The 26,446-nt window shown below is 34.8% G+C and overlaps 1 protein-coding gene and 1 pseudogene across 19 annotated transcripts in view; one reads left to right on the plus strand and one right to left on the minus strand.

Moving 5' to 3' along the window:
* The window catches only part of Agtpbp1 (ATP/GTP binding carboxypeptidase 1), a 205,994-nt gene that overhangs the window by 96,888 nt on the left and 82,660 nt on the right, over positions 1-26,446 (minus strand). For all 19 annotated transcript variants that reach the window (XM_087204808.1, XM_087204799.1, XM_087204794.1 and 16 more), the window contains 2 exons: positions 25,790-25,887; positions 22,715-22,831 (listed from right to left, as the gene is read on the minus strand). In XM_087204808.1, coding sequence (XP_087060934.1) covers positions 22,715-22,831; positions 25,790-25,887 — 215 coding nt within the window. The remainder of the gene's footprint in view (positions 1-22,714; positions 22,832-25,789; positions 25,888-26,446) is intronic.
* On the plus strand, positions 7,699-8,663 carry LOC101721680 (ribosome production factor 2 homolog pseudogene; annotated as a pseudogene).

The following is a 26,446-nucleotide window of genomic DNA, read 5'->3' on the forward strand; positions in this document are numbered from 1 at the left end:
AATATCCTAGAAAAAGACAATGATGGTCACAACTCCATGAGGCCCAACAGAGGGAAGCCACCAGGCAAGGCAAGAAACTAAAGGGAAAGGGGAGAAAATAAGAAAAGAGCCAACAACAACAAAATACCATGGCAAGAATGAGTCAACATCTCTCAATTATAACTATCAATGTTAATGGCCTCAATTCACCACTCAAAAGAAACAGACTGACAGAATGATTTAAGGAGCAAAACCCAGCAATATGCTGTCTACAAGAAACACACTTAACTCAAAAGGAAATTCATAGACTGAAAGTAAAAGGATGGAAAACAGTTCTCCACGCGACAGGATCCCAGAAAAAAGCAGGGGTAGCAATCTTATTTGCAGACAAAGTAGATTTCAAACCAAAACTAATTAAGAGAGACAAAGATGGTCACTAACATCCTTGTGAAGGGAACAATCCAAGAGGAAGAGATGACAATCCTAAATATTTATGCACCAAATATGAATGCCCCCAACTATACAAAACAAATATTAATGGACATGAAAAACCAAATAAACAATAACATAATTGTAGTGGGGGACCTCAACACCCCTCTATCACAAATAGACAGATCATCCAGGAAAAAAAATTAACAATGAAATTCTAGAACTGAACCAAGCTATTGAACAAATGGACTTAATAGGTGTTTATAGAATGTTCCACCCCACAAAATCAGAACACACATTCTTTTCAGCTGCACATGGATCATTCTCCAAAATAGATCACATGCTAGCTCATAGGGCAAATCAAAGTAAATGTAAAAGAATCGAAGTTATCCCCTGTATATTATCAGACCACAGTGCAATAAAATTGGAGATCAATAACACAAGAAACTGCAAAACTCCCATAAATGCATGGAAATTGAATAACACTCTTCTGAACAACCAATGGGTTACAGAAGAAATTAGACAGTTTCTACAAGTAAATGATAATGCCAATATAACATACAGGAATCTGTGGGACACAATGAAAGCAGTTCTACACAGGAAATTCATAGCAGTGAATGCCCATATTAGGACAACAGAGAGAACTCAGTTAAATAATCTAATGCAGAACCTCAAGCTCCTAGAAAAAGAAGAGCATAACAAACCCAAAGCTCATACAAGAAAGGAAATTATAAAGATTCGAGCAGAAATCAATGCAATGGAGACTAAGAGAACAATACAAAAAAATCAATGATCAAAGAGCTGGTTTTTTGAAATAAATAAAATCGATAAACCTTTATCTAACCTTATCAAAAAAAGGAAAGAAAAGGCTCAAATCCATGTAATTAAGAATGAAAAAGGTAAAGCCACAACAGATCCAGCACAAATTCAGAGGATCATCAATACCTACTTTGAGCACCTGTACTCTTAATAAAATGGAAAAGACAGAAGAAATGGACATATTCCTAGATACATACAAATTGCCAAAGTTAAATGAAGATAATATAGAAATTCTAAACACCTCAATAACAATGAGTGAAGTTGAAAATGCAATAAAAAATTTACCAACAAAGAAAAGCTCAGGTCCTGATGGCTTCACTGCTGAATTCTACAAGACATTTAAAGAAGAACTATCGCCATTACTCTTTAAACTCATAAGGCTTACAAATTCTTTCCTGGAAGCAAGTGTGACTTTGATTCCAAAACCAGGGAAAGACCCAACCCAAAAAGAGAACTACAGACCAATCTCCCTAATGAACATAGATGCAAAAATCCTTAACAAGGTACTGGCAAACAGAATACAGAGTGTCATCAAGAAGATCAGACACCCTGACCAAGTCAGATTTATCCCAGGGATGCAAGGATGGTTCAACATACATAAATCAATAAATGTAATACACTATATTAATAGAGTCAAGGACAAAAAACATATGATCATCTCAATAGATGTAGAAAAGGCATTTGACAAAATCCAACATCCATTCATGATAAAAACGCTACAAAAAAGTGGAATAGAAGGTCTTTATCTCAACCTGATTAAGGCTATCTATGAAAAACCCAACAGCCAACATCATACTAAATGGTCAAAAACTGAAAACTTTCACACTAAAATCAGGAACAAGACAAGGATGACCACTATCACCACTCCTGTTCAATATTGTTCTGGAAACATTAGCCATAGCAGTTAGACAAGAGAAGGAAATAAAAGGAATAAAGATAGGAAAGGAAGAAGTGAAACTGTCATTATTTGCTGGTGATATGATACTTTACATAAAAGACCCAAAAAACTCAGTCAAAAGCTGTCAAGACCTAATTGACACATTCAGTAGAGTAGCTGGATATAAGGTCAACACTCAAAAGACAATAGCCTTCTTATATGCAAAGAGCAGACCAATTGAGAGAGAAATTCGGGAAATAATTCCTTTTACAATAGCATCCAAAAAAATGAAATATCTAGGAATCAAACTAACAAAGGAAGCAAAAGACCTCTACAATGAAAACTACAGCACTCTGAAGAAGGAGATCGAAGAGGATATAAGAAAATGGAAAGACATCCCTTGTTCCTGGGTAGGAAGAATCAATATAGTGAAAATGGCCATACTTCCAAAACTACCCAATAGATTTAATGCAATGCTGATTGAAATTCCAACAATATACATCACAGAACTAGAGAAAACAATCCAAAAATTCATTTGGAAGCAGAAGAAACCTAGAATAGCAAAAGCAAATCTAGGCAATAGAGACATGGCTGGGGGTATCACAATACCCAACTTGAAACTATTCTACAAAGCTACTGTGATAAAAACAGCATGGTACTGGCAAAGAAACAGACCCAAAGATCAGTGGAATATATTAGAAGATGCAGAAACAACTTCAGACATACTCAGCCACCTCTTCTTTGACAAAAGAGCCATCCACCGCATTGGAGGAAAGATAGCCTATTTAATAACTGGTGTTGGAATAACTGGATTTCAACCTTTCAGAGATTAAAACTAGACCCATACCTATCACCACGCACTTAACTAAGATCAAAGTGGATTAAAGAGCTAAATATCAAGACAGAAACACTAAACTTGCTGGAAGATAAGTTAGGTAGAACTCTTGAAGACACTGGCATAGGAAAAGACTTTATGAACAAAACTTCAGTAGCACAGGAGCTAACAAAAAGAATCAACAACTGGGATCTCATCTTATTAAAAAGCTTCTGCACTGCAGAAGAAACTGCCAACAGAGCTAAGAGGCAACCTACAATATGTGAAGAAATTTTTAGCAGCTGTACCTCAAACAAAGGTCGACTATTGAGAATATATAAAGAATTGAAAAAAATCAGACCCCCCCCAAATTCAAAGACCCAATTCAAAATGAGCATCCGAAATGAACAGACATTTCTTAGACAAAGAAGTAAAAACAGCAAATAGATATATGAAAAATGTTCAATATCACTGGTCATTTGAGAGATGCAGATGAAAACAACACTGAGATTCCACCTCACCCCACAAAGAATGGCTGCTATCAAGAAATTAACCAATAACAAATGCTGGCGGGGTATGGAGAGAAAGGAACCCTTCTCCAATGTCGGTGGGAGTGCAGACTGCTGCAACCACTATGGAAATCAGTATGCAGACACCTCAAAGAACTAGGACTAGAGGTCCCATTTGACCCAGCTATTCCCCTACTGGGTAGCTTCCCCAAAGAATTAAAAGAATCATACCACAGCGATATATGTGCACCTATATTTATAGCAGCACAGTTTGTAATAGCTAAGGTTTGGAAACAGCCCAAGTGCCCATCAACTAGAAACTGGATAAAGAAGATGTGGGTTTTTTATAAAACGGAGTACTACTCAGCCATAAAGAACAAGAAACTAGAGTCATTTATAGCTAAATGGATGCATATTGAGGCAATACTCTTACGTGAAATAAATACGACACACGTGTAAATACCGAATAGTATCTCTAGTGTTAAGAAACTGAAAGTATAAATAAGGATGAAAAATGAATAAAACGAATAATTGATAATTCAAAATAGGAAAAGGTCCAAAAGGGTAGGGGTGGTGGGAGGGGAAGGGGAAGGGGAAGGGGAAAAGGAAGAAAGGAAAGGAAAAATTATGAGAAAGAAAAAAAAAATGGAAACAAAGTCTATGTAAATAGGGAAGGGTGGTGGGGGTGAAGGGTGCATAGGTAATGGGGGAAAAAATAAGAACTAAGATACATCATGTTCAGGTACAAACACCCAATGATAAATGTAAATGTATCGTATACCTAAAATGTACCAATATATAAATAAATAAAAATAAAAATAAAAACAGCCAGTGTCAAAGTTCTAAAAGCAGAAGTCATTTTGTGCAATGAACATAAGGAAATACTACTGTGCAGTTTTTGTTCTGTTCCTTTAAATAAAGACAATCTTTGCTTAAGGGCTAAACACTCTGATTGGAGTAAATATACGTAATCCACCACACAAGTGCCAGGTCCTGAGTTCGATCTCCAGTAACAACAACAACAAAATTTATACACACACATGTGATCCTATTCTTTGGGAGTGAAACCAGCACTTAGTGGTTTCCAAATGTATTTAGCTTCTGGCTGGAATTTGAAAAAAATGAAACCTTAAATAAAACGGGTGAAAGTTCTCTGACTACTCAGATGAATACACAAACAAAAAAAAAAACATATATACTCACCCTCTAGTTAACTCAATTTTGAAAATATTTTTCTGGATTTGCAAATTTACCTTTTAATTTGGGTTAGCTTTTTTCATTAATTTTACTGGTACATTTTAGGTATACAATATGCTGACATTCATTATTGGAAATGTGTACATTTACATAATATAACTTGGTTATTTTTTTCCCCATTCCCCTACCCACCGCTCAACCATCCCACTACTCCCTATTTACAAAGACTTTGTTTCCATTTTTTCATTTTCTCATACGTATTCCTTTCCCTTTTTTCCTTCCCCTACTCCTTCCACTTCCCCTTTGCACCATTTCTTCCTATTTCATATTAGCTATTATATATTCTGATCCTTATTTACAATTTGTTTCCCACACCAGAGAAACTATTCACTATTTACACATGTGTGTCCTATTTATTTCACTTGAGTATTGCCTCAATATGCATCCATTTAGCTATAAATGTCTCTAGTTTCTCATTCTTTATGGCTGAGCAGTACTCCATTATATATATTTAAAAACTGTATCTTCTTTATCCACTCTCCACTTGATGGGCAACTGGGCTGTTTCTAAGACTCAGCTATTACAAACTGTGCAGCTATGAACAAGGGTGCACATAAGTCACTAATTGGATCCTTGTCAAAGATGAGGTAGCTGAGTGTATCTGGAGTTGTTTCTGCATCTTCTAGTCTGTTTCACTAGTCCTCATGTCTGTTTATTTGCCAGTACCATGCTGGTTTTATCACAGTAGCTTTGTAGCAGTTTCAAGTTGGGGATTGTAATACCCCCTGCCATATCTCCTTTGCCTAGAATTGCTATTCTAGCTCTCTTCTTATTCCAACTGAATTTTGGGATTGTTTTCTCAAGGTCCTTGAAGTATGCTGCTGGAATTTCAATTGGGATTGAATTGAATCTATAGAGCAGCTTTGGAAGTATGGCCACTGTCACTATGTCTATTCTTCCTACCCAGGAGCAAGGGATGTCTTTCCATTTTCTGATATCGTCTTCAATCTCTCTTTTCAAAGTGCTATAGTTTTCAGAGAAGAGGTCTTTGATTTCTTTCGTTAGGTTGATTCCTAGGTATTTCAGTTTTTTGGATGCTATTGTGAAAGGAATTGTTTGCCCCATTTCTCTCTCAGTGAGTCTGTTGTTCATGTAGAGGATAGCTATTGATTTTTGTGTGTTGACCTTGTATCCAGCTACTTTACTGAATTTGGTTATTAAGTCTAGAAGACTTTTGGTGGAGTTCTTGGGGTCTTCTATATAGAGTATCATGTCATCTGCAAATAATGACAATTTGAATTCTTCATTTCCTATCTTTATTCCTTTTATTTCTTTCTCTTGTCTAATTGCTGTAGCTAATGTTTCCAAAACTATATTGAACAGGAGTAGTGACAGTGGACATCCTTGCCTTGTTCCTGATTTTAGTGTGAAGGATTTCAGTTTTTGACCATTTAGTATGATACTGGTTGTTGGTTTTTCATAGATGGCTTTTATCAGGTTGACATAGAGACTGAGTATTCCAATTTTCTGGAGGGTCTTTATCATGAATGTGTACTGGATTCTGTCAAATGCTTTTTCTACATCTATTGATATGATCATATGGTTTTTGTCCTTGGCTCTATTAATATAGTGTATTACATTTATTGATTTGCATATGTTGAACCATCCTTGCATCCCTGGGATGAATCCCACTTGTTCAGGCTGTATGATCTTCTTGATGACCTTCTGCATTCTGTTTACAGCATCTTATTAAGGATTTTTGCATCTATGTTCATTAGTAAGATTGGCCTATAGTTCTCTTTTTTTGGTTGTGTTTTTCTCTGCTTTGGGGATCAAGGTGATGCTTGCTTCCAGGAATGAATTCAGGAGTACTGCTTCCCTTTCAATTTCATTGAAGAGTTTAAACAGTAGTGGCAGCAGTTCCTCTCTAAATGTCTTGTAGAATCCAGCAGTAAAGGCATCCAGACCCGGGCTTTTCTTCACTGGTAAGATTTAATTACGTTTTCAATTTTGTTGATTTTGGGTTGTTCAGAATTTTTAGGTCTTCTTCATTCAACTTTGGTAACTCATATGTATCTAAGAATCTGTCCATTTCTTCTGTGTTTTCCATCTTATTGGTGTATAGGTTCTGGAAGTAGGTACTGATGATCCTCTGGATTTCTGCTGGGTTCTGGGTTAGTCGTTTACACACATATAGTTAAAACTAAAGATCTTTCCTTTGTGATTAATTCCTTGAATACCCACCGTATCAAAAGCAAGGCTTTGAAATTACTTCATATCAGCACCTATACTATACCTAATCCAAATAGGCAATAGGGGCAGAAAGAAAGTTTATGGTGCAGTAAATGTGCATATATATCATTTTTTGTAGGACACGTGGTATACTAGGTATCTAACCAGAAAAACATTTACAACTGCTCCAAAAAATATTAAAATATTGTATGTCAGAAAGAATCAAGCATAAAGCCCCAATATTAAATGAAGAGGAGATCCCTAAATAATAAGCTAAAGACTGAAGCTGGCTTTCACTTTGAAAACATTTGCTAAAATAGGTGACTCTGAATACAGGTTTTGCTACCTTACAGAGTAAGAACAGGAAATAAACAGAACTAGCACTTTACCAGTGAAAAACACCACTATTCAGACATTGGTACCCAAAGCCCATCATCTCATCACAGGTGAAATTCACACTATGTGGTGGTCCAAAAACCCTCAAGAAATAATTTAAGGTACACACTATCAGCTGAAAGAGAAAAAAACCTCCAAAACTTCCAGAGTTTCAACAAGATTTCACAAACAAAATTATAAAGAAAATAAGTACTTCACAGTTTATTTTTTTAACAAATTCCTAGACATGCAACTAAATTAGGTAGGAGGAAATATATATGAATAACTTGAGACATTAAAATGACAAGACTGGGCCGGGGATTTAGCTCAGTGGTTCTACCGCCTGCCTCGCAAGTACAAGAACCCGAGTTCGATCCCCAGTACCAAAAAAAAAAAAAAAAAAAAAAAAATTACAAGACTAAGAAATCATTATGTATTTTCAAATAAAATATAAGAAATTGAAGATTAGATTGGCTGGACTGAGGTGGTAGCGATGGACGTCTTGGACCAAGCTATGAAGCCGAAAACAAAAAGGGCCAAGAGATTTCTTGAGAAGAGAGAACTGAAACTTAGTGAAAAGAATAAAAATGCTATGCTAATCAAAGGGGGAAATGCAAGTGCAACAGTGACACAAGTACTGAAAGATGTGTATGCACTGAAAAAACCATATGGAGTTCTGTATAAAAAGAAAAATATTACAAGACCATTTGAGGATCAGACATCACTGGAGTTCTTTTTAAAGAAGTCAGATTGTTCTTTATTCATGTTTGGATCCCATAATAAGAAGCGACCCAATAACCTAGTAATAGGTCATATGTATGACTACCACGTGCTGGATATGATTGAATTAGGTATTGAGAAATTTGTGTCTCTAAAAGATAGTAAGAACAGTAAATGTCCTGAGGGAACAAAACCCATGTTAATATTTGCTGGTGATGATTTTGACACTACAGAAGACTACAGAAGACTAAAAAGTCTTATTGATTTCTTCAGAGGCCCCACATAGCAAATATCTGCCTGGCTGGGTTAGAGTATGTTCTGCACTTCACTGCTCTGAAGGGGAAGGTTTACTTTCGAAGCCATAAGTTGCTGTTAAAGAAATCTGGTTGCAGAACACCACGGATTGAGTTAGAAGAGATGGGACCTTCATTGGATCTGGTTCTGAGGAGGACACGCCTGGCCTCAGATGACCTTTATACATTATCTATGAAAATGCCAAAAGCTCTCAAGCCAAAGAAGAAGAAAAATATGCCCCATGATACTTTTGGTACAACTTATGGAAGGATTCATATGCAGAAACAAGACCTAAGCAAACTACAAACAAGGAAAATGAAGGGATTGAAGAACCGACCTGCACAGAGGATGACAGACGACCAGGAGAAAACGTCAAAGAGAATTTTAAAAAATTAATAGAACTTAGCCAAAAAAAAAAAAAAAAAAGAAAGAAACTGAAGATTAATAAAAACATATTTTAAACCATCTAAAAAAATTTAATGTTTTGGTGGATATTTCTTATGACAGATTAGAGCCAAAAGGAGAATTAGAGAACTGGCAAATAACGAAATTATATAAATGTAGTATGGACAAGCAAAGAGAAAGAAAGTGTAAAACAGAAGTTAGAAAACACAGAAGAGAGTAATGTGGTCTACATTCAATTAGAATTGGGAAAAGGGGCCAAAGGGAAACAGGTAGTAGCTGAAAAAAAAGAATAAAGAATTTTTCCAAATCCTGTAAGAAAACAAGTTAGAATTCAAACACAGTGAATCCTAAATAGGATTTTTGAAAAGAAAATCTATATCTGGTTAACATTTCTGGGTAAATGTAGTCTTAAAAGCCACCAAAAGTAGTATTTTATACAGTAGAAACTGGACTTACTTTATATACTACCCAATAATTTCACTCGCAGGTATTTACCAAAGAGAAATGAAGAAACGTTTCTATTAAAAAGTTGAATATCCAAATGTTAATATCAACTTTATTCTAATAGTACTAAGCTGCATAATAGTATTTATCAATAACAATAAAAAAAACATGACATAGTCTCATAATAAAATACTACTAAGCAGTAAGAAAAGAACCATTAATACATGTGCAATAACGTCAGTAATTCTCAAAAACATATGCTGAGTACAAGAAGCCTTACACAAGCAACCACTCTGTGTTTCCATTTATATTGTGCTAAGGATGCAGTTCAATGCTATAGTGTTTGCCTCACATACTTTGAGGCCCTTGGTTCAACTCCTAGTACTGAGACAATAAGAGAGAAATACTATTTATAAAAACTTCTAAGAGAGGGAAAATTAAGCATAGTGACAGACAGTAGATAACTAGTCACCCAGGGAGAAAAGAAGACTTTCTGGGATGACAGAAATAATACTGTATCTAGATTCAGGTGGTAGTCAGATTGCCTCATATATAAATGTTTCAAAATTCATTGAATTAGGTAAATATAATTTAGTACATATAAATTGTACCTCAATACAGATCATTTTTTAAAAGTAGCTAGAGGAAAAAAGAGACTAAATTTCAATAAATATAAAATAAAGATACTTGCAGCATATGACCATTAATCCTGATCTTCAAATTCATTGGATTAAGAAATACCTAGCAGATTAGCAAGGCATGTCCCTAGGTATGTCCAGGCAGGTCACGAAGACATTACCTTGGTATTATATCTGCTTCCTCACCCCTTTCTCTCTGGCACTGTTCCCTTGCTCTGCTTCTGGGCCATCATGAACTGAGCAGCTTTGCTCTACTATGACCTTCTGCCATGACATTCCTGCCTTGGATCTTGATTCCTGCTGACTGACCATAGACTGAATTCCTTGAAATTGTGAGCCACATTAAACTTCTGCTTCTTTAAGTTATGGGAGTCAGGTATTGTGTCTCAGCAATGGGAAAGCTGATTAATACAAAGGCTAAATAAAACACAAGAAAGAGACAGCATGCCACTAAAAGATATGTTTCACACAAAACAAAAATAACTCTAGGCAGAAGGCTTAAGAAGCAAGAAATGAAAATTCTTAAAGTTTTAAAAATGGGATTACACTGAATGTAAAAAAAACACAATGCAATAATATCACATGAGTTTTTAAAAAAGCTTTCCATTCAAAGCATATACATTGGTTCAGAAATAATTATAGTTCAAGTATTCCAAGTTTCTTTTTACTATTGGGGGAAAGAAGAAAAGATCCTGATTAACTTCTGATTTTGGTAAATGTATCAGAACAACAAGAGTAAGTAGAATTATTGTTTATTTGTTTGTTTTTACACAGGGTCTTGCTACGTAGTTCAGGCTCCCTTTGAACTCACTATGTAGCCCAGGCTGGCCTGGAACTCCTGCCTCAGCCTCCAGAGTGCTCGGATTACAGCTGTTCAACCCCACCTGGCTAAGAGCAGCTAAAATTTGTAAATACATGTCAATACTCAAAGTTAGTACTGAAAGAGATACCGTTTACTACATAAAATTATACCTCCCCAAAACTGATTAAAATAAAAAATTACAAGGCTGTAGAGTTTTCAAACTACTAGTAAAGTGGAAAAACTGGAACAAGGAAAAATAATGGAAATGAAGCCAAGAAAAAGATAAAACAAGTGAAGATACAAAATAACATCTCGTGCATATAAATCCAAATATTAGCTTAACTAAATTGTATGTAAATGATTGAAATGTCCCAATTAAATGACAAAGCTCAAAACAAAGTCTTAAAAACAGTAACTTCATAATGGTAGAAAAACTTAATTCCAAAAGAAAGAAAATTCAATTTATACTTATACACATTTATATTTATAAATAAGCCATACAAAAATAGACAATAACAACACAAGCAAACCCATGCTTAGCAGCACAGCTCATAATAGTTAAATTGTGGAAAAAGCCTATAGGCCCATTAAAAGATGAATGGATTGGGCCAGGGATTTAGTTCAGTGTTTTCGCTGCCTGCTGTGCTAGCACAAAGACCCGAGTTAGATCCCCAGTACCAAAAAAATAAAAGATGAATGGATTAAAAAATGTGACATATATTACATGAGTTTTTTAAAAAGCCATCAGCCATAAAGAAGGATAAATCCCCCCTAGAACATTTTTAAAATTAATTTTATTGGTACATTTTAGATATGCATAATGAAGACATTCATCATAGGAAATCTGTACCTGTACATAATATATCTTTATTCTCTTTTTTCCTCATCCCTTCCCCTCCTTACTTACAAAAAGCTTTGTTTCCTTCTATTCTCTCCCCCACACACCTCCCTTTTTCCCCTTCCCATTTGAATATTTTCTTCCTGTTTTACACTCTCTATTATACATTTTGGTCCTTAGTTACCCTTTCGGTTTCCACACCAGAGAAACACTGCCACATTTAAACATGTGTGCCCCATTTATTTCACTTAAGAGAATGGTCTCTTGACACTGAGAAATGTCTCAAGTTTAAAAGAAGGATAAATTTAAAACTGAGTCATTTGTAGGAAAATGGATGTACTTTGAAACCATAATGCTAAGTGAAATAAATGAGACATGGAAGCTTAAATATCACATGCTTTCTCTTGTATGAAAAACCTAAAGTAAAAATAATTTAGGAGCAAAAGACAGATGATAGGAAACAGGAAGGTAGATTTTGTCGAGATGGAAGGGGGTTCTGGGGAGGAGGAGAGACAGGAGGGCAGAAGGGGAAGAGGAAGTAAAAATGATTAAGACTTGACATGTATAAATACCAGTTTTCTAAGATGAATGTAATTATTATGTATCACAAACATACACTAACTTTTAAAAGGCAGGAAAAAAATGAAATAAGAACTGATAGACCCACAAAGAAACACATTAATATCAGTAAGAAATGTTTAACATTCTTTTCACAGTAATTAATAGAGTAAGAATCAAAATCCTTAAGGATAGAAAAGAACTCAATACAATTAACAATTTTGTCCTAACAGGTAAAGATCCAACTGAATGTAACAAATCTGACCCTATTCAAACCCATAACACAAGCATCAAAATTTTCCTTCTCCTACTACAATATGCTAGAAATCAATTAAAATATTTTAAAATTGGAATTTAAAAACAATCTACGGGTGAGTTGAGAAAAAAGTGGAAATTAAGTTTCAAGACAACGATAATAAAAATACTAAACTCAAAATTACATCTCAAAGTTTAATATGTTGCTAAAACAGTAATAATGGCAAATTAATAAAATATATATATGTATGTAGGAAAAAAGAAATGCTGAGAGTTACTGGATACCTATGTTAAAATGGTAATGTAAAAAAAGAAAAATAATGAAAGTAGGAAAAAAATCAAGATACAGCACATCAAGGCGTGACACCATATTATATACAGAGAGGGTTACTCACTTAAAAAAGATGCTACAGGGCCAGGGATTTAGCTCAGTGGTTCCACCGCCTGTTCCGCAGGCTCAAGGACCTGAATTCAATCCCTGGCACCAAAAAAAAAAAAAAAAAGATGCTACAAGTGACTGCAGGAACAGTCCATGTGAAGAGGACTATCTGTACAAAATGATTTGACTCTAAACTTTGTCCATGAATAACATTGATAAAATTTTAAAATCAAAGTAGAAAGTTGAAAAAATACAAAATATAACAAAAATTCATATGGTAAATGCCATCATGCTAGGAAAGATGTGTGAAAAAAAGAACTGGGAAATTGTAGAATTTTGACACTTCCAATATTCTACTATGGAGAAACAAGGGCACATGAAACTATAATTGGCACCATGAGTAAATAAACATGCTAAGGTCCCCTGTTTGTTGATAATTACTTTATTAATACCATATGTTGCCTTTTAATGGCATTCATTTTGCCTCTATGTGGCTACTGACTGAATGGTGAACTTTTACATCTGGAAGCAAAGTACTGAGGGTTCAAACACATCAAGTCACTTTAGTCTTCAATGGTTGATATTGATAGAAATGAGCAAACCCTGGTGGAAAGAGTCACAATTGAAATTAATTTCCTTGATGTTTAAAATCAATCTTTTTAATCCTCTATAGCACACCGATTAAATATTCATAATATATAAAACTGTTTTAATAATAACAGCATGTTATTCAAACATACACTTCAAAAAATGGAGACTGAAGTATCTGAAGAGCACCTTTCTCTGAAACGGAAGTATGACAAAAATAATCAGTATTAGCACAACTACATTAGATTTCTACATTTTCCAATTGAAAGGCAATGTGCTATTTCCCATAACAGAGGCTACAGGAACATAATTAATTATTCCTTATAAAACTTAATAGTGGGACGGGAATTTAGCTCAGTGGCATCATGCCCACCTCACAAGCACAAGGTCTTAAGTTTGAATCTCAGTATCCAAAAAAAAAAAAATTAATCACAAAATATATAATGCATTGTACCACCTGAGATATTGAAAGTTGCTTCTTTTGTTAAACGGTTCCTTATACTGGGTCAGAGATGCCCATACCATACTTCTCTAATGAAAATATGTACTTTATCATAATGGTAGCTGGCTGTGCATCTCAGTAGCTGGGGGAATACAGGAAGCAATCTTTGTGTTCATCTACGTGGTATGATAAACAGCAAGGTGTATACACGTGTCAAAGTGTGTGTGAGTTTTACCCACTCTGTGCCATGTTACATTTTGTATATTTATAATTTTTTTATTAAATGCTTTCTTTCGATTTTTCTTGTAGAATTATCCCAATTCGGTACAATGTTGCATGAAAATCCACTTTTAAACTTTGGCAGGAGGTTGAAAGTGAGTGAGTCATCAGGTGACTTGACTACCAACGATGACTTGGATCATGTGGGCCAAAGAAGTTGGCAAGATATGATCTAAGTACAGAATGAAGATCGTGATTCAGATGAGGAAGAAAACAGTAATGTAAATAAATACCTGACTAGTCAAAATGCTACAAAATGGTCATGTATATCTGAGTGATCCAACATTAGAACTAGGTCAAAAAATGTTATTAGGTTCTTTCCAAGGGTGAAACCTATTGGATGGAATGCCAACATGATTCATTGTCGGAAAGTGTAACAGACGATATGCTACAAGATGTTCTGAAGTACACTAACAATGAAATAGAAGAAAACATTCTACATACATCAATAATAATACTAAAAATATATTTATCATGACACCTGTCTGAACTAAAAGCCTTCATAGCAAGACTTTTCATTCTAATCGTTAGAATCTAAAGGATTTATGGAGAAGTGACAGATGTGGTATTGAGATTTTTAGCACAATAATGACACTCAAGAGATATGGTTTCCTTCAAAATTGCCTACGTTTCGACAACAAAAAGACCTGCCAAGGGGAAAAAAAAAAAAAACCTGACAATTTGGCTGCTATTTGCTCATTTGTTGAAAGCTTTGTTTCAAACTGTTCAGCAACTTATATACCATCCAAATGCATGATAATTGACAAACAACTTACACAACTTCATGGTTGTTGAAGCTTTGGACAATACACAAGTAAACTTTCCAAATGTGGTATAAAAATATAGATGCAAAGATATGGTAGATACAAAGATATTTTATACATTGAATTTTATTCATTTTTCCTAGAACTCAGCCACTAGGTCTTTATTAGTGCAGTAATAAACTTTATGACATTGTGAATAGACTTGTTATACCTATTTCACAAAGTAACCCAAACGTCACATTCAACAATTGGTTCACTAGTTACCCACTGATGTTAATTTACTAAAAGAACACCAGTTGGCCAGCACAGGAATTATTCCCAAGAACAAAGCCGAGATTCCTGAAAAAATGTTGCAAGTTCACAACAGAAAAATGTATAGTACAATCTTTGGATTTCAGAAAGACTAACATTGGTCTTCTATATGGTGAAGAAAAACAAAGTAGTACTGACACTGTCAACATTACACCATGATGATAAAAATGATAGTGAAGCCAAATATCATGATGCATTCCTGTAATCCCAACATTCAGGAAGCTGAAGCAGGAGGATCCTGTGATTTCAAGTCATCCTGTGCTACACAGGGAGTTCCAGGCTAGCTTGGACTACATAGGGAGGCCATGTCTCAAAACATATAAACAAACAAACAAACAAAGATTGATAGTGAATACTCAACACAAATGAAGCCAGAAATGAAGCCAACAAAACAAAGGCAGAGTAGACATTTTTGACGAATTATGCAGCAACTATGTCACTCGAAACACAAAGTGTTGACCAATATTTGTGTTTTACTAGATCTTAAACATGTGAGCAATAGTTTTATATTTTACAAAGAAAATAACAAGCACAAAATATCACAGAGAAATTTGGGGGACTGGAATTGATAAATGATCAATTACAATAATGGAAGAACAATATGTATCTGCTCGAAGAACTCCTCAAAAGAATTCTGGAACAGACCCATAAACAAATAGGTGAAACATCACAAGAACCAGATATCCTAAGAAAACAGGAAGACCAGCAAGATGTCAAGTATATTCTACCAAAGAAGACAGGAAAAAGCAAAAGTGCTATCAGTGTAAGTTATACTTGTGTATGGAACATGCTATTCTCATGTGTAAAAACTGCCTTAGGTGTGATAATTGAAGTGAAGATTATTTTTTGAGGTAGAGTTGTATTTCCACTGTAGTTCACATAGGAATTTATTTCTGCTGTTCTTTTTTAGATTTAGTAGACAAACAGTTGATGTAGAAAATGTTGCTGTTTATTCTAAACACTCAGGTATATTTCATATTTTATTGACATTTCATTTTCTTCAGTTGACACTGTATGATATAATAGCAAGCCCCTGACAAAAAAGACAGACAAGACAGGTGATAAGTATGGCCCGCTACGCAGGAAAGGAAAGCTAAGCACACATGCCGTCAGTGTGAGCGAGACTTGTGTATGGAACATGCTGCTGTGGTGTGTAAAGACGGCCTTAGGTGTGATAACTGAAGCAAAGATTATTTCTCTGGCAGACTTTCTTTGCGTTTTCATTGTAGTTCACATATGAATTTATTTCTGCTGTCATTTTTTAGATTTTTTTTTTCTTAAATTCTTTTATTGGTACATTGTAGGTATACAACACAATTACATTTCTCATTGGGAATTGTACCTTTACATAATGCATCTTGGTTCTTATTTTTTCCCCATTCCTAGCCCTCCCTTCACACCCTCCACCTTTCCCTATTTACAAAGACTTTATTTCCATTTTTTTACATTTCTCAGCATGTTTCCTTTCCCTTCTTTCCTTTCCCCTGCCCCTCCCACTACTCCTACCCCTTTGGACCTTTTCTTCCTATTTTGCATTATCGATTATTCATTCTAAGCATTGGTACATTTTAGGGATACAATATAATGACATTCATCATTGGAAATTTGCACCTTTACATAGTCTCTCTTGGTTCTTATTTTTCACCCTTACCCAGCCCTCCCTTCAAGCCCTCCATTCCTATTTACAAAGATTTTGTTCCTCTTTTTCCATTTTCTCATAGTAATCCCATTCCCTTCTATCCTTTCCCCTAGCCCTCCCACTTCCTTCCCCTTTGCCCCTTTTCTTCCTATTTCACATGACCTATTATACATTTTAGTCCCTATTTACACTTTCAGTTTCTCACACCACAGAAACTATTCGGTATTTATACATGTGTGTCCTATTTATTTCACTTAAGAGTATCGCCTCAATGTGCATCCACTTAGCTATAAATGTCTCTAATTTCTCATTTTTTATGGCTGAGTAGTACTCCATTTTATTTTTTTAAAACCCCACATTTTCTTTATCCAGTCTCCAGTTGATGGGCATTTGGGATGTTTCCAAGTTTTAACTATTACAAACTGTGCTGCTATGAACATGGGTAAACATGTATCACTGTGGTATGATTCTTTTAATTCTTTGGGGAAGATCCCAGCAGTGGAATAGCGGGGTCAAATGGGACTTCCAGTCCTAGTTCTTTGAGGTATCTCCACACTGATTTCCACAATGGTTGCACCAGTCTACACTCCCACCAGCAGTGGAGCAGGGTTCCTCTTTCCTCACAGCCCCACCAGCATTTGTTATTGGTTACTTTCATGATAGCGGCCATTCTTTCTGGAGGTGGAATCTCAGCATTGTTTTCATTTGCATCTCTCAAATGACCAGTGATGTTGAACATTTTTTCATGTATTTATTTGCTATTTCTACTTCTTTGTCTGAGAAATATCTGTTCATTTCAGATGCCCACTTTCGGATTGGGTCTTTAAATTTGGGAGGTCTGATCTTTTTAAGTTCTTTATAGAGTCGAGATAGTAGACCTTTGTCTGAAGAAAAGTAGGTGAAGATTTTTTCCCACATTGTGGGTTGTTTCTTCACGCTGCTGGTGGATTCTCTTGCTGTGCAGAAGCTTTTTAATAAGAAGAGATCCCACTTGTTGATTGTTTGTGCTAGTTCATGGGCAACTGAGGTTTCGTTCATAAAATCTTTTCCTACACTGATGTCTTCAAGAGTTCTACCTAACCTCTGTTTCAACTGGTTCAGCGTTTCTATTTTAGTATTTAGATCTTTAATCCATTTTGATTTTAGTTTAGTGCATGGCAAGAGATATAGGTCTATTTCTAATCTTTGGCAAATTGAAACCCAATTTTTCCAGCACCATTTATGAAAGAAGCTATCTTTCCTCCAGTGAGGGTGTTTGGCTCCTTTGTCAAAGATGAGGTGGCTGAGTGTGTCTGGCGTTGTTTCTGCATCTTCTAATCTGTTCCACTGGTCCTCAGGTCTGTTTCTTTGCCAGTATCATGCTGTTTTAATCACAGTAGCTTTGTAGTGTAGTTGCAAGTTGGGGATTGTGATACAAACCTGCCATGTCTCTGTTACCTAGAATTGCTTTTGATATTCTGGGTCTCTTCCTGTTCCAAATGAATTTTTGGATTGTTTTCTCAAGGTCCATGAAGTATGCTGCTGGGATCTCAATTGGAATTGAATTGAATCTATATAGCAGTTTTGGAAGTATGGCCATTTTCACTATATTGATCATTTCTACCTAGGAGCTGGGGGTGTCTATCAATTTTCTGATATCGTCTTTGATCTCTCTTTTCAGACTGCTATAGTTTTCAGAGAAGAGGTCTTTGATTTCTTTCGTTAGGTTGATTCCTAGGTATTTCAGTTTTTTGGATGGTATGGTGAAAGGAATTGTTTGCCCTATTTCTCTCTCAGTGAGTCTGTCATTTGTGTAGAGGAAAGCTGTTGATTTTTGTGTGCTGACCTTGTAACCAGCTACTTGACTGAATTTGGTTATTAAGTCTAGAAGACTTTTGGTGGAGTTCTTGGGGTCTTCTATATAGAGTATCATGTCATCTGCAAATAATAACAATTTGACTTCTTCATTTCCTATCTTTATTCCTTTTATTTCTTTCTCTTGTCTAATTGCTGTGGCTAATATTTCCAGAACTATATTGAACAAGAGTGGTGACAGTTGACATCCTTGTCTTGTTCCTGATTTTAGTGTGAAGGATTTCAGTTTTTGACCATTTAGTATTATATTGGCTGTTGGTGTTTCATAGATGGCTTCTATCAGTTTGAGGTAGAGACCATCTATTCCAATTTTTTGTAGAGTTTTTATCATAAATGCATGTTGGATTTTGTCAAATGCTTTTTCTGGGTCTATGGAGATAATCATATGGTTTTTGTCCTTGGCTCTATTGATATAGAGTATTACATTGATTGATTTGTGTATGTTGAATCATCCCTGCATCCCTGGGATGAATCCCACTTGATCAGGGTGTATGATCTTCTTGATGATCTTCTGCATTCTATTTGCCAGTATCTTATTAAGGATTTTTGCATCTATGTTCATTAGTGAGACTGGCCTATAGTTCTGCTTTTCAGTTGGGTCTTTCTCTGCTTTGGGGATCAAGGTGATGCTTGCTTCCAGGAATGAATTTGGGAGTATTGCTTCTCTTTCAATTTCACTGAAGACTTTAAACAGTAGTGGCAGTAGTTCCTCTCTAAATGTCTTGTAGAATTCAGCAGTGAAGCCATCAGGGCCCAGGCTTTTCTTAGTTGATAAGTTTTTAATTACATTTTCAATTTCATTGGTTGATATTGGGTTGTTCAGAATTTTCAGGTCTTCTTCACTCAACTTTGGTAATTCATATGTATCTAGGAATCTGTCCATTTCTTCTGTGTTGTCCATCTTATTGGTGTATAGATTCTGGAAGTAGGTACTGATGATCGTCTGGATTTCTGCGGGGTCTGTTGTAATTTCACCCTTTTCATTCCTAATTGCATGGATTTGGGCCTTTTCTTTCCTTTTTCTGATAAGGTTGGCTAAGGGTTTGTCAATTTTGTTGATTCGTTTGAAGAACCAACTCTTGGCTTTGTTGATTTTTTTTTTTTTTGGTACCAGAGATCGAACTCAGCTTTGTTGATTTTTTATATCATTCTCTTAGTGTCCATTGCATTGATTTCTGCTCTGATCTTTATAATTTCGTCCCTTGTATGAGCTTTGGGGTTGTCCTGGTCTTCTTTTTCTAGAAGCTTGAGGTGCAGCATCAGGTTGTTAAATTGAGCTCGCTCTGTTGTACCAATATGAGTATTCACTGCTATGAATTTCCCTCGTAAGACTGCTTTCATTGTCCCATAGATTCCGATATGTTGTACTGTCATTGTCATTTAATTGTAGAAACTGTCTGATTTCCTTTTTAATTTCCTCTGTGACCCATTGGTTATTCAGAAGTGTGTTGTTCAATTTCCATGTGTTTATGAAATTCTTGTGGTTTCTTTTGCTATGGATCTCCAATTTCATCGCACTATGGTCTGATAATATACAGGGGATAACTTCAATTCCTTTGCACTTACTTAAACATGTTCTATGTGTGAGTATGTGGTTTATTTTGGAGAATGACCCATGTGCAGCTGAGAAGAATGTGTATTCTGATTTTGTGGGGTGGAACACTCTGTAAACATCTGGTAAGATCATTTGTTCAAGAGTTCTATTGAGTTCTAGTATTTCATTACTTATTTTTTGTCTAGTTGACCTATCTATTTGTGACAGTGGGGTGTTGAGGTCCCCCACTACAATTGTATTAGTACATATATGACTTTTCATGTCCGTTAGTATTTGTTTTATATAGTTGGGCGCACTAGTGTTTGATGCATAGATATTTATGATTGTCATCTCTTCCTCTTGGATTGTTCCTTTTACATGGATGTAGTGTCCTTCTTCTCTCTTAAGCAGTGTTGGTTTGAAATCTACTTGATCTGCAAAGAGGATAGCTACTCCTGCTTTTTTTCAGGTTCCTGTCACATGGAGTATTGTTTTCCACCCTTTAACTTTCAGTCTATGAGTTTCTTTTTGAATTAAGTGTGTTTCTTATATGCAGCATATTGTTGGATCTTGCTTAATGACCCATTCTGCCAGTTCATTTATTTGATTGGTGAATTGAGACCATTATCGTTGATGGTTATAACTGGTATGTATTGACTTATCCTTGTCATGACCTTTTCTTGTTGTTGGATTCTACCCCTTTACATTTAATTTCTTGTGTTGTCTGATGGATTCATTCTGCTGGGTTTCCTGAGGTTGTGATTTTCATTGTCTTTTCCTAGGATATTGTTTATAATTTTTTGGAGTGCTGGTTTGGTATTCATGAAGTTCCTCAGGTGTTCTTTGTCATGAAAGTGTCTTATTTCTCCATCAATTTTGAAAGATAGTTTTGTAGGGTATATCAATCTGTGTTGCAGGTTGTTTTCTTTTAGGGATTGAAATACTTCACTCCAGGATCTTCTTGACTTGAGGGTTTGTGTTCAGAACTCTGCTGTGATTCTGATGGACTTTCATTTGTATCGTTTGTGTGTGATTTTTTTCTTTCTCTAACTGCTTAAAGGATTATGTTCTTCTGTTGGGTTTCTGGAATCTTAACTACTAGGTGTCATGGGGGGCGGGGGGTTGTGGGTTTTTTTGTTTGTTTTTGATCATGGCTAGTTGGAGTCCTATATGCCTCATTTATCTGTATGTCAAATTCTTTTCCCCTGCTGGGGAAGTTTTCTGCCATTATTTCTGTGAACAGTTTTTTTATGTTGTTTGCACACTCTTCTGTTTCTTCATTGACTCCAATAAGTTTTATGTTATTCTTCTTGCATCATCTAGTAGTTGCTAGATTGATTTCTTGTGGTCCCTTACTATTTTTAAAAAATTTCTCTTTTCCTGGTCACTAATTGCAATCCTGTCTTCTATATGTGATTTTCTGCCTCACATTGTGATCACATTATATATACACAAATGAGAGAAAAATTAGGTATATTCTTCACACACACACACCAAATACCTCCAACAATATTTTTCTGCCTTGATTTAGAGGTATTTGCTAACTCATGAATTTTAACTCAAAATGGTTCCTAGCTGGATATAAAATGCATTAAAAATAACAGTAAGCCTGAAAATTATTGTAGGATGAATAGCAGATAATCGTTTCATACACTCTTCTTGATGCCTTCTTATTCTATCTTTTCTTTTTTCTTAAAACACACACACACCTACCTTGTCCTCTACTCCTGCCCTTCTTATATCACTTCTAATTTCAGAGTATCTTCCAATTTACTTCAAATGTATGGAGAGTACACCAAGGCATGAAAGTACAAGAAGCAGGGCAACCTTTACTTTACTCAAAAAAGATAAATTCATTCCCATAGAGAATCTTGAATAATTAGAATAATTAGAAATGTAAATCCTAGCTGGCAAATATTTACTTTTGTATTTTCCACATACAACATGAAATTAGTCTTTTTCTTTAAAATACTGGAAATTAAGTGTACAGAATCTGGGAAGCAAGGTAGTTAGCAAGGTTAATAAAACCTTAAAGATTATCTAGTCCAAGCATACAGTTTTAAGATCCTGGACAGTTTCAGAGATTTATCCAAGTATCCCTACAAGTCGGCTATAAAGTGAGAATAAGAAACTAGATCTACTAATTGCCAAGAATTCAACCTTATTTGCTATGAAATCTAAGCTAAGTAATTACATTTTGGCAAAAAATGAGGATAAGAAATACTAATAACATTTCACTCTTTCACTGAATCAACTTAAGGACATCTAAGTGTCCGCCTCCTTTCCCCACTGCTTTCACTACTGTTACACAGTGAACTTTTTTTTGGTACCAGGAATCAAACTCAAGACCTTGCACTTGCCAGGCAGGTCTGGTGCCACTGAGCTACATCCCCAGCCCTGCACAGTGAACTATTAAGGAGAAAAATTAACACAGAGACTGTATTTTTAACTCAGCACTTGCTTAGTGCTCCTCTTAAATGAACAACATTGGAAGAAACAACGAATGAGATTTTAGAATGTAATTTTAAATAATATGAGACAAGGAATAAAAAAAGTTTCAATTAAAAATTATAGATCAAAGTGACAAAAAATTAAAAAGTAGTCTACCTCTGCTCATTATAGATAAACAATTTGCAGCTCAGAATGTCAACATAATTATTTTTAGTCACTCAGAAAAGCAACTCTAGTTTCATTCTAGCCTAAGGAAGAAAAGAAAAAGAAATTTTATTAGTATTTACCTGGAAATCATCAACAAGCTCAGGGAAGAGGTGTTCATACATTTTTAGTTCATCTATTGTTCGTCCTGGTACTTGCTGTGGTTTTAATTTGTTAATATCTGTTTCAATATCATCATTCTGAAATAATAAAAATAGCATGTCACCAGTTTTTTAAAGGTACAACTAGAGAAAATACTAATTAAATAAAGGTTGTAACAATTTTATATAAATTGAGATTTGTTTATTGTTTTTGGATTGTTATTGTCAGGTTTTTCTTTTTTCATGGTTATTCTAATGTAACAGGGGATTTGATTCTTCATGACAAAAAAAAAATCTATGTCATGATCAAGATTAAAGTATGCTCTTCTCAATCTCTCTAAATGCCATCATATCACAAATTTTATTTCATTTTATTTTATTGGTTTTTGAGACAGACTCTTGCTATGTAGTTCAGGCTGGCCTCAAACTCACAGCAAACCTCCTACCTCAGCCTCCTGAGTGCTGGAATTACAGGCATGTGCCACCACGTCCGGCATGTTGCACATTTTAAAAGGCAATAAAACTTAAAAAAGCTGAATTGAAAAACATATATATAATATACATATATATATATATATACACACACACGTGTATGTACATATTAATGGTGGTAATAAACAAAACAGCTAACAGTGAGCACTAAAAATATATGAAGCTAATTTAATTTGCATAAGAAGGCTAAAGTAGATAATATCATTACCTTCGTTTAACTGAAAACAATACATAGGTTAAGGAGCTTGCTATTAGTTTACACCTTTCAAAGAGAGAAGCCAGGATGCAAAAGTTGAACAATGCCAGAGCACACAGTGTTGGCCAGTATGATGCACTGCCTCACACAGACTGTGGGATGTCACACACTTACATGTCATGGTAAAGAAAGGGGCCTTAAAAAAGCTCAGTGGTACCACTGACTCTCTTTTTTAGGAGAAAAAAGTAAGGAGTGGTAAAACTGCCAGACCTAATCTTCATGCCCCTTTAGGAAAGACAATGGTAAATTTAAAAACATATCTTTGGAGAAAGTAGATATGCATCCAGGATGAATCTCATCTGTGTGTGCCTCCGAGAAGAGCCACTGCACCTGGGAAAGAGGGCAGGCTCAGTGTACACAGCATCCAAGCTAATTTCTAGGGTTCCCAACAATTGGCCTCACACAAAGACAAACTCAATGTGATCTTCACAGATAATTAAAGAGAGATAATAAGACCACTACTGATTTTTAATTGGTACTCATTTTAATGTTCTATTTATCTTACTATACATGAACTAATTTTTTAGCCTTAAAGCAAATTTATTTTACTATGCCTCAATCCTTATATACATGTAGCTAATATGCCAATCACTGTATCATTGTATAATTATTATATAAGTTGTAATTTTAGCTATTTTTAAGTTACAGATTACGAACCAGTAATATAATTTTCATGATTAGCATCTAATAAATAGGAAATGCTTCAAAAATAAGAAAATACAAAAATTATTTTCCCTAATTATACCTGTTAATGTTTAATATTATTTTGTGAAAATACAGCCTTACACAGTGGCTGTCTAAAAAATATTTGCCTATAAAGAAAAACTCTCGCAAAAAAATGATAAGATCAACTGAAAAATGGAATGTAGATGGCAGACTTGATAAAAGCCTCATCATTATGAACTTAGGAAGTTTCAGCTGTAATATGGTATACTGGTGCATTTATGGGTAAAGGAGCATGACACATGATATATGTAACTTACCTGCAAATGGTTAGAATTTTTTTAAAGCGCGTATGCATCCGTACATGCTAATTTTCTAGGAGCAAAATCAGCCATTGTTTTTATTTCTACTGAGTTCTATTTCTCCACTCTATTCTTCACATCTCCAAAGCACCCCCAAAACAGATATTTTTAATGAAAACTGAACATGAAAAACATACTGAATATACTTTGTTTTTAATAAACACTGAATAAAAAAGTTTTCCAAAATACAACATTTTAAAGAGATTAACCTAGAAAATTTAGTATTAATCTGGGAAATTTTACTACTCCCCAACATTCACTTTCCAAGAATCCAAACAGTCACTTTTTAATATTCTTCTTGTTATCCAAGGAAAATTTTATGTTGGTAATTTAAACTCTATCTTGGAACTTACTATCTTCATTCTATCAGACTCAGAACCAAAAATGCAGTTATCCATCAGAGCCTACGTTATTTGCCTTCTTAATGCCAGAAGACAGACTAATTTGACAATTTTGCAAAGCACTGATTACCTTGGTAATCATGCTTACAACAAAATTTGTTCTCTACTTGCTATTAGGATAGAAATCTTGCAATATGTTAAGATCCAGAAGCCTCAGTATACTCCAATTGTAATGCAGTAATCTAAGATTTAAAAAAAATTAAAACACCCAAGCAGCAAGTCAAATAATACCCTCTCCCCCAAAAAACCAAGCAATAAGCAAAATGGTTAATCAATCAGAGACCATTTTTCTTCATACAGTTTAGTGGTCCCCTCTAACACTAAATAAAACAAAACCAAGTACCAGAAGTACCATAAAATCTGAAAAGTCACCTGCTTCTTTTACCTATATCTCATGCGACAATAACTATATTTTCTCAATTAATACACTACTTTTCCCTTTTCCAATTAACAAAAGAATCATTAGATAAATGGTCCAGTATGAAGAATCATTATAAGAATTCTTATAAAAATACATCAGTTATAAACTATTTTCCTACTATTTTTATATCCCCAAAGAATGGCAGACACAGGATATTGGATTTGGGAATAAGCTGTCACAATGGAGCTCAAACCACTATCCTTAGGCTCCTTAGATTCTCTTAAATTTCAAAATCTGAGGCAGAAGGTTAAATAAAATCTTTCTGCTCCAAAGGAATGAAAAAAGTTACATTAGCCTTTTTTCAGCCCAACAAATTTAAGGCAACATTTGCCCTCCAATCATGCAGTCCATAATTATCCACAAAGCAACAAATTAAATGCCATTACATAGACTTACCAGATCTCTTTTTTATAAATGAAGTACACAGCTTATAAAGCTGACTAATGATAAAAATTCACTAACCTTAAAATTCTGATCTAGGTCGTCTTCATTTTCGATTTCATTTTCAGGTTCTAAATCAATATCATCGTTGTCATCACTTTCATCTACTACGTCATCCACTGTGATACAAAACGTGCTATAAGTAGGTCAGAGGTAGGAATTCTAAAACACGCATGTCTAAAAAAGTGTATATATATATATATATATCTGTATGTAAATTTTATAATACATAAGTATTTCAATCACCGGGAAAAAAGCAAATGAGATTTCTTATTAAAAATGTCTAAGATTGTTCCAGCTACTGAAAAAACCTATGAAATAATATGTGAAAGTGCTTTAAAATCTGAAAAGCACTGTAAAAATAAGTGAGCTTTTTGCTAACAACCTCAGCTTTAAAAAATATTTTATGTTTCTAGAACCAGAATAAAACATCCTGTTTCCAATTCATGATAAATTTCAATGCCGCATCTGATCCCTTATAATTCCCCTGCTATTCATTCCAATAACTGTGTGCCATGTACTGTGTTGTGTACTGGGAATTTTTAAAATATATTAATATAATCCCGGCCCTCAGGGAACTCACTGAGTAAAAAGTAGAAAGGAGTAAACAAGTAAATATAATACAGAAGATAAATGCTAATAAAGCCATAATCTTCAAACTGCCATGGGAAAATCAGA

Source organism: Heterocephalus glaber, unplaced genomic scaffold, assembly GCF_053883595.1.
Source record: "Heterocephalus glaber isolate CG9 unplaced genomic scaffold, H.glaber_assembly_v1.0 deba00000546, whole genome shotgun sequence".
NCBI lineage: Eukaryota > Metazoa > Chordata > Mammalia > Rodentia > Bathyergidae > Heterocephalus > Heterocephalus glaber.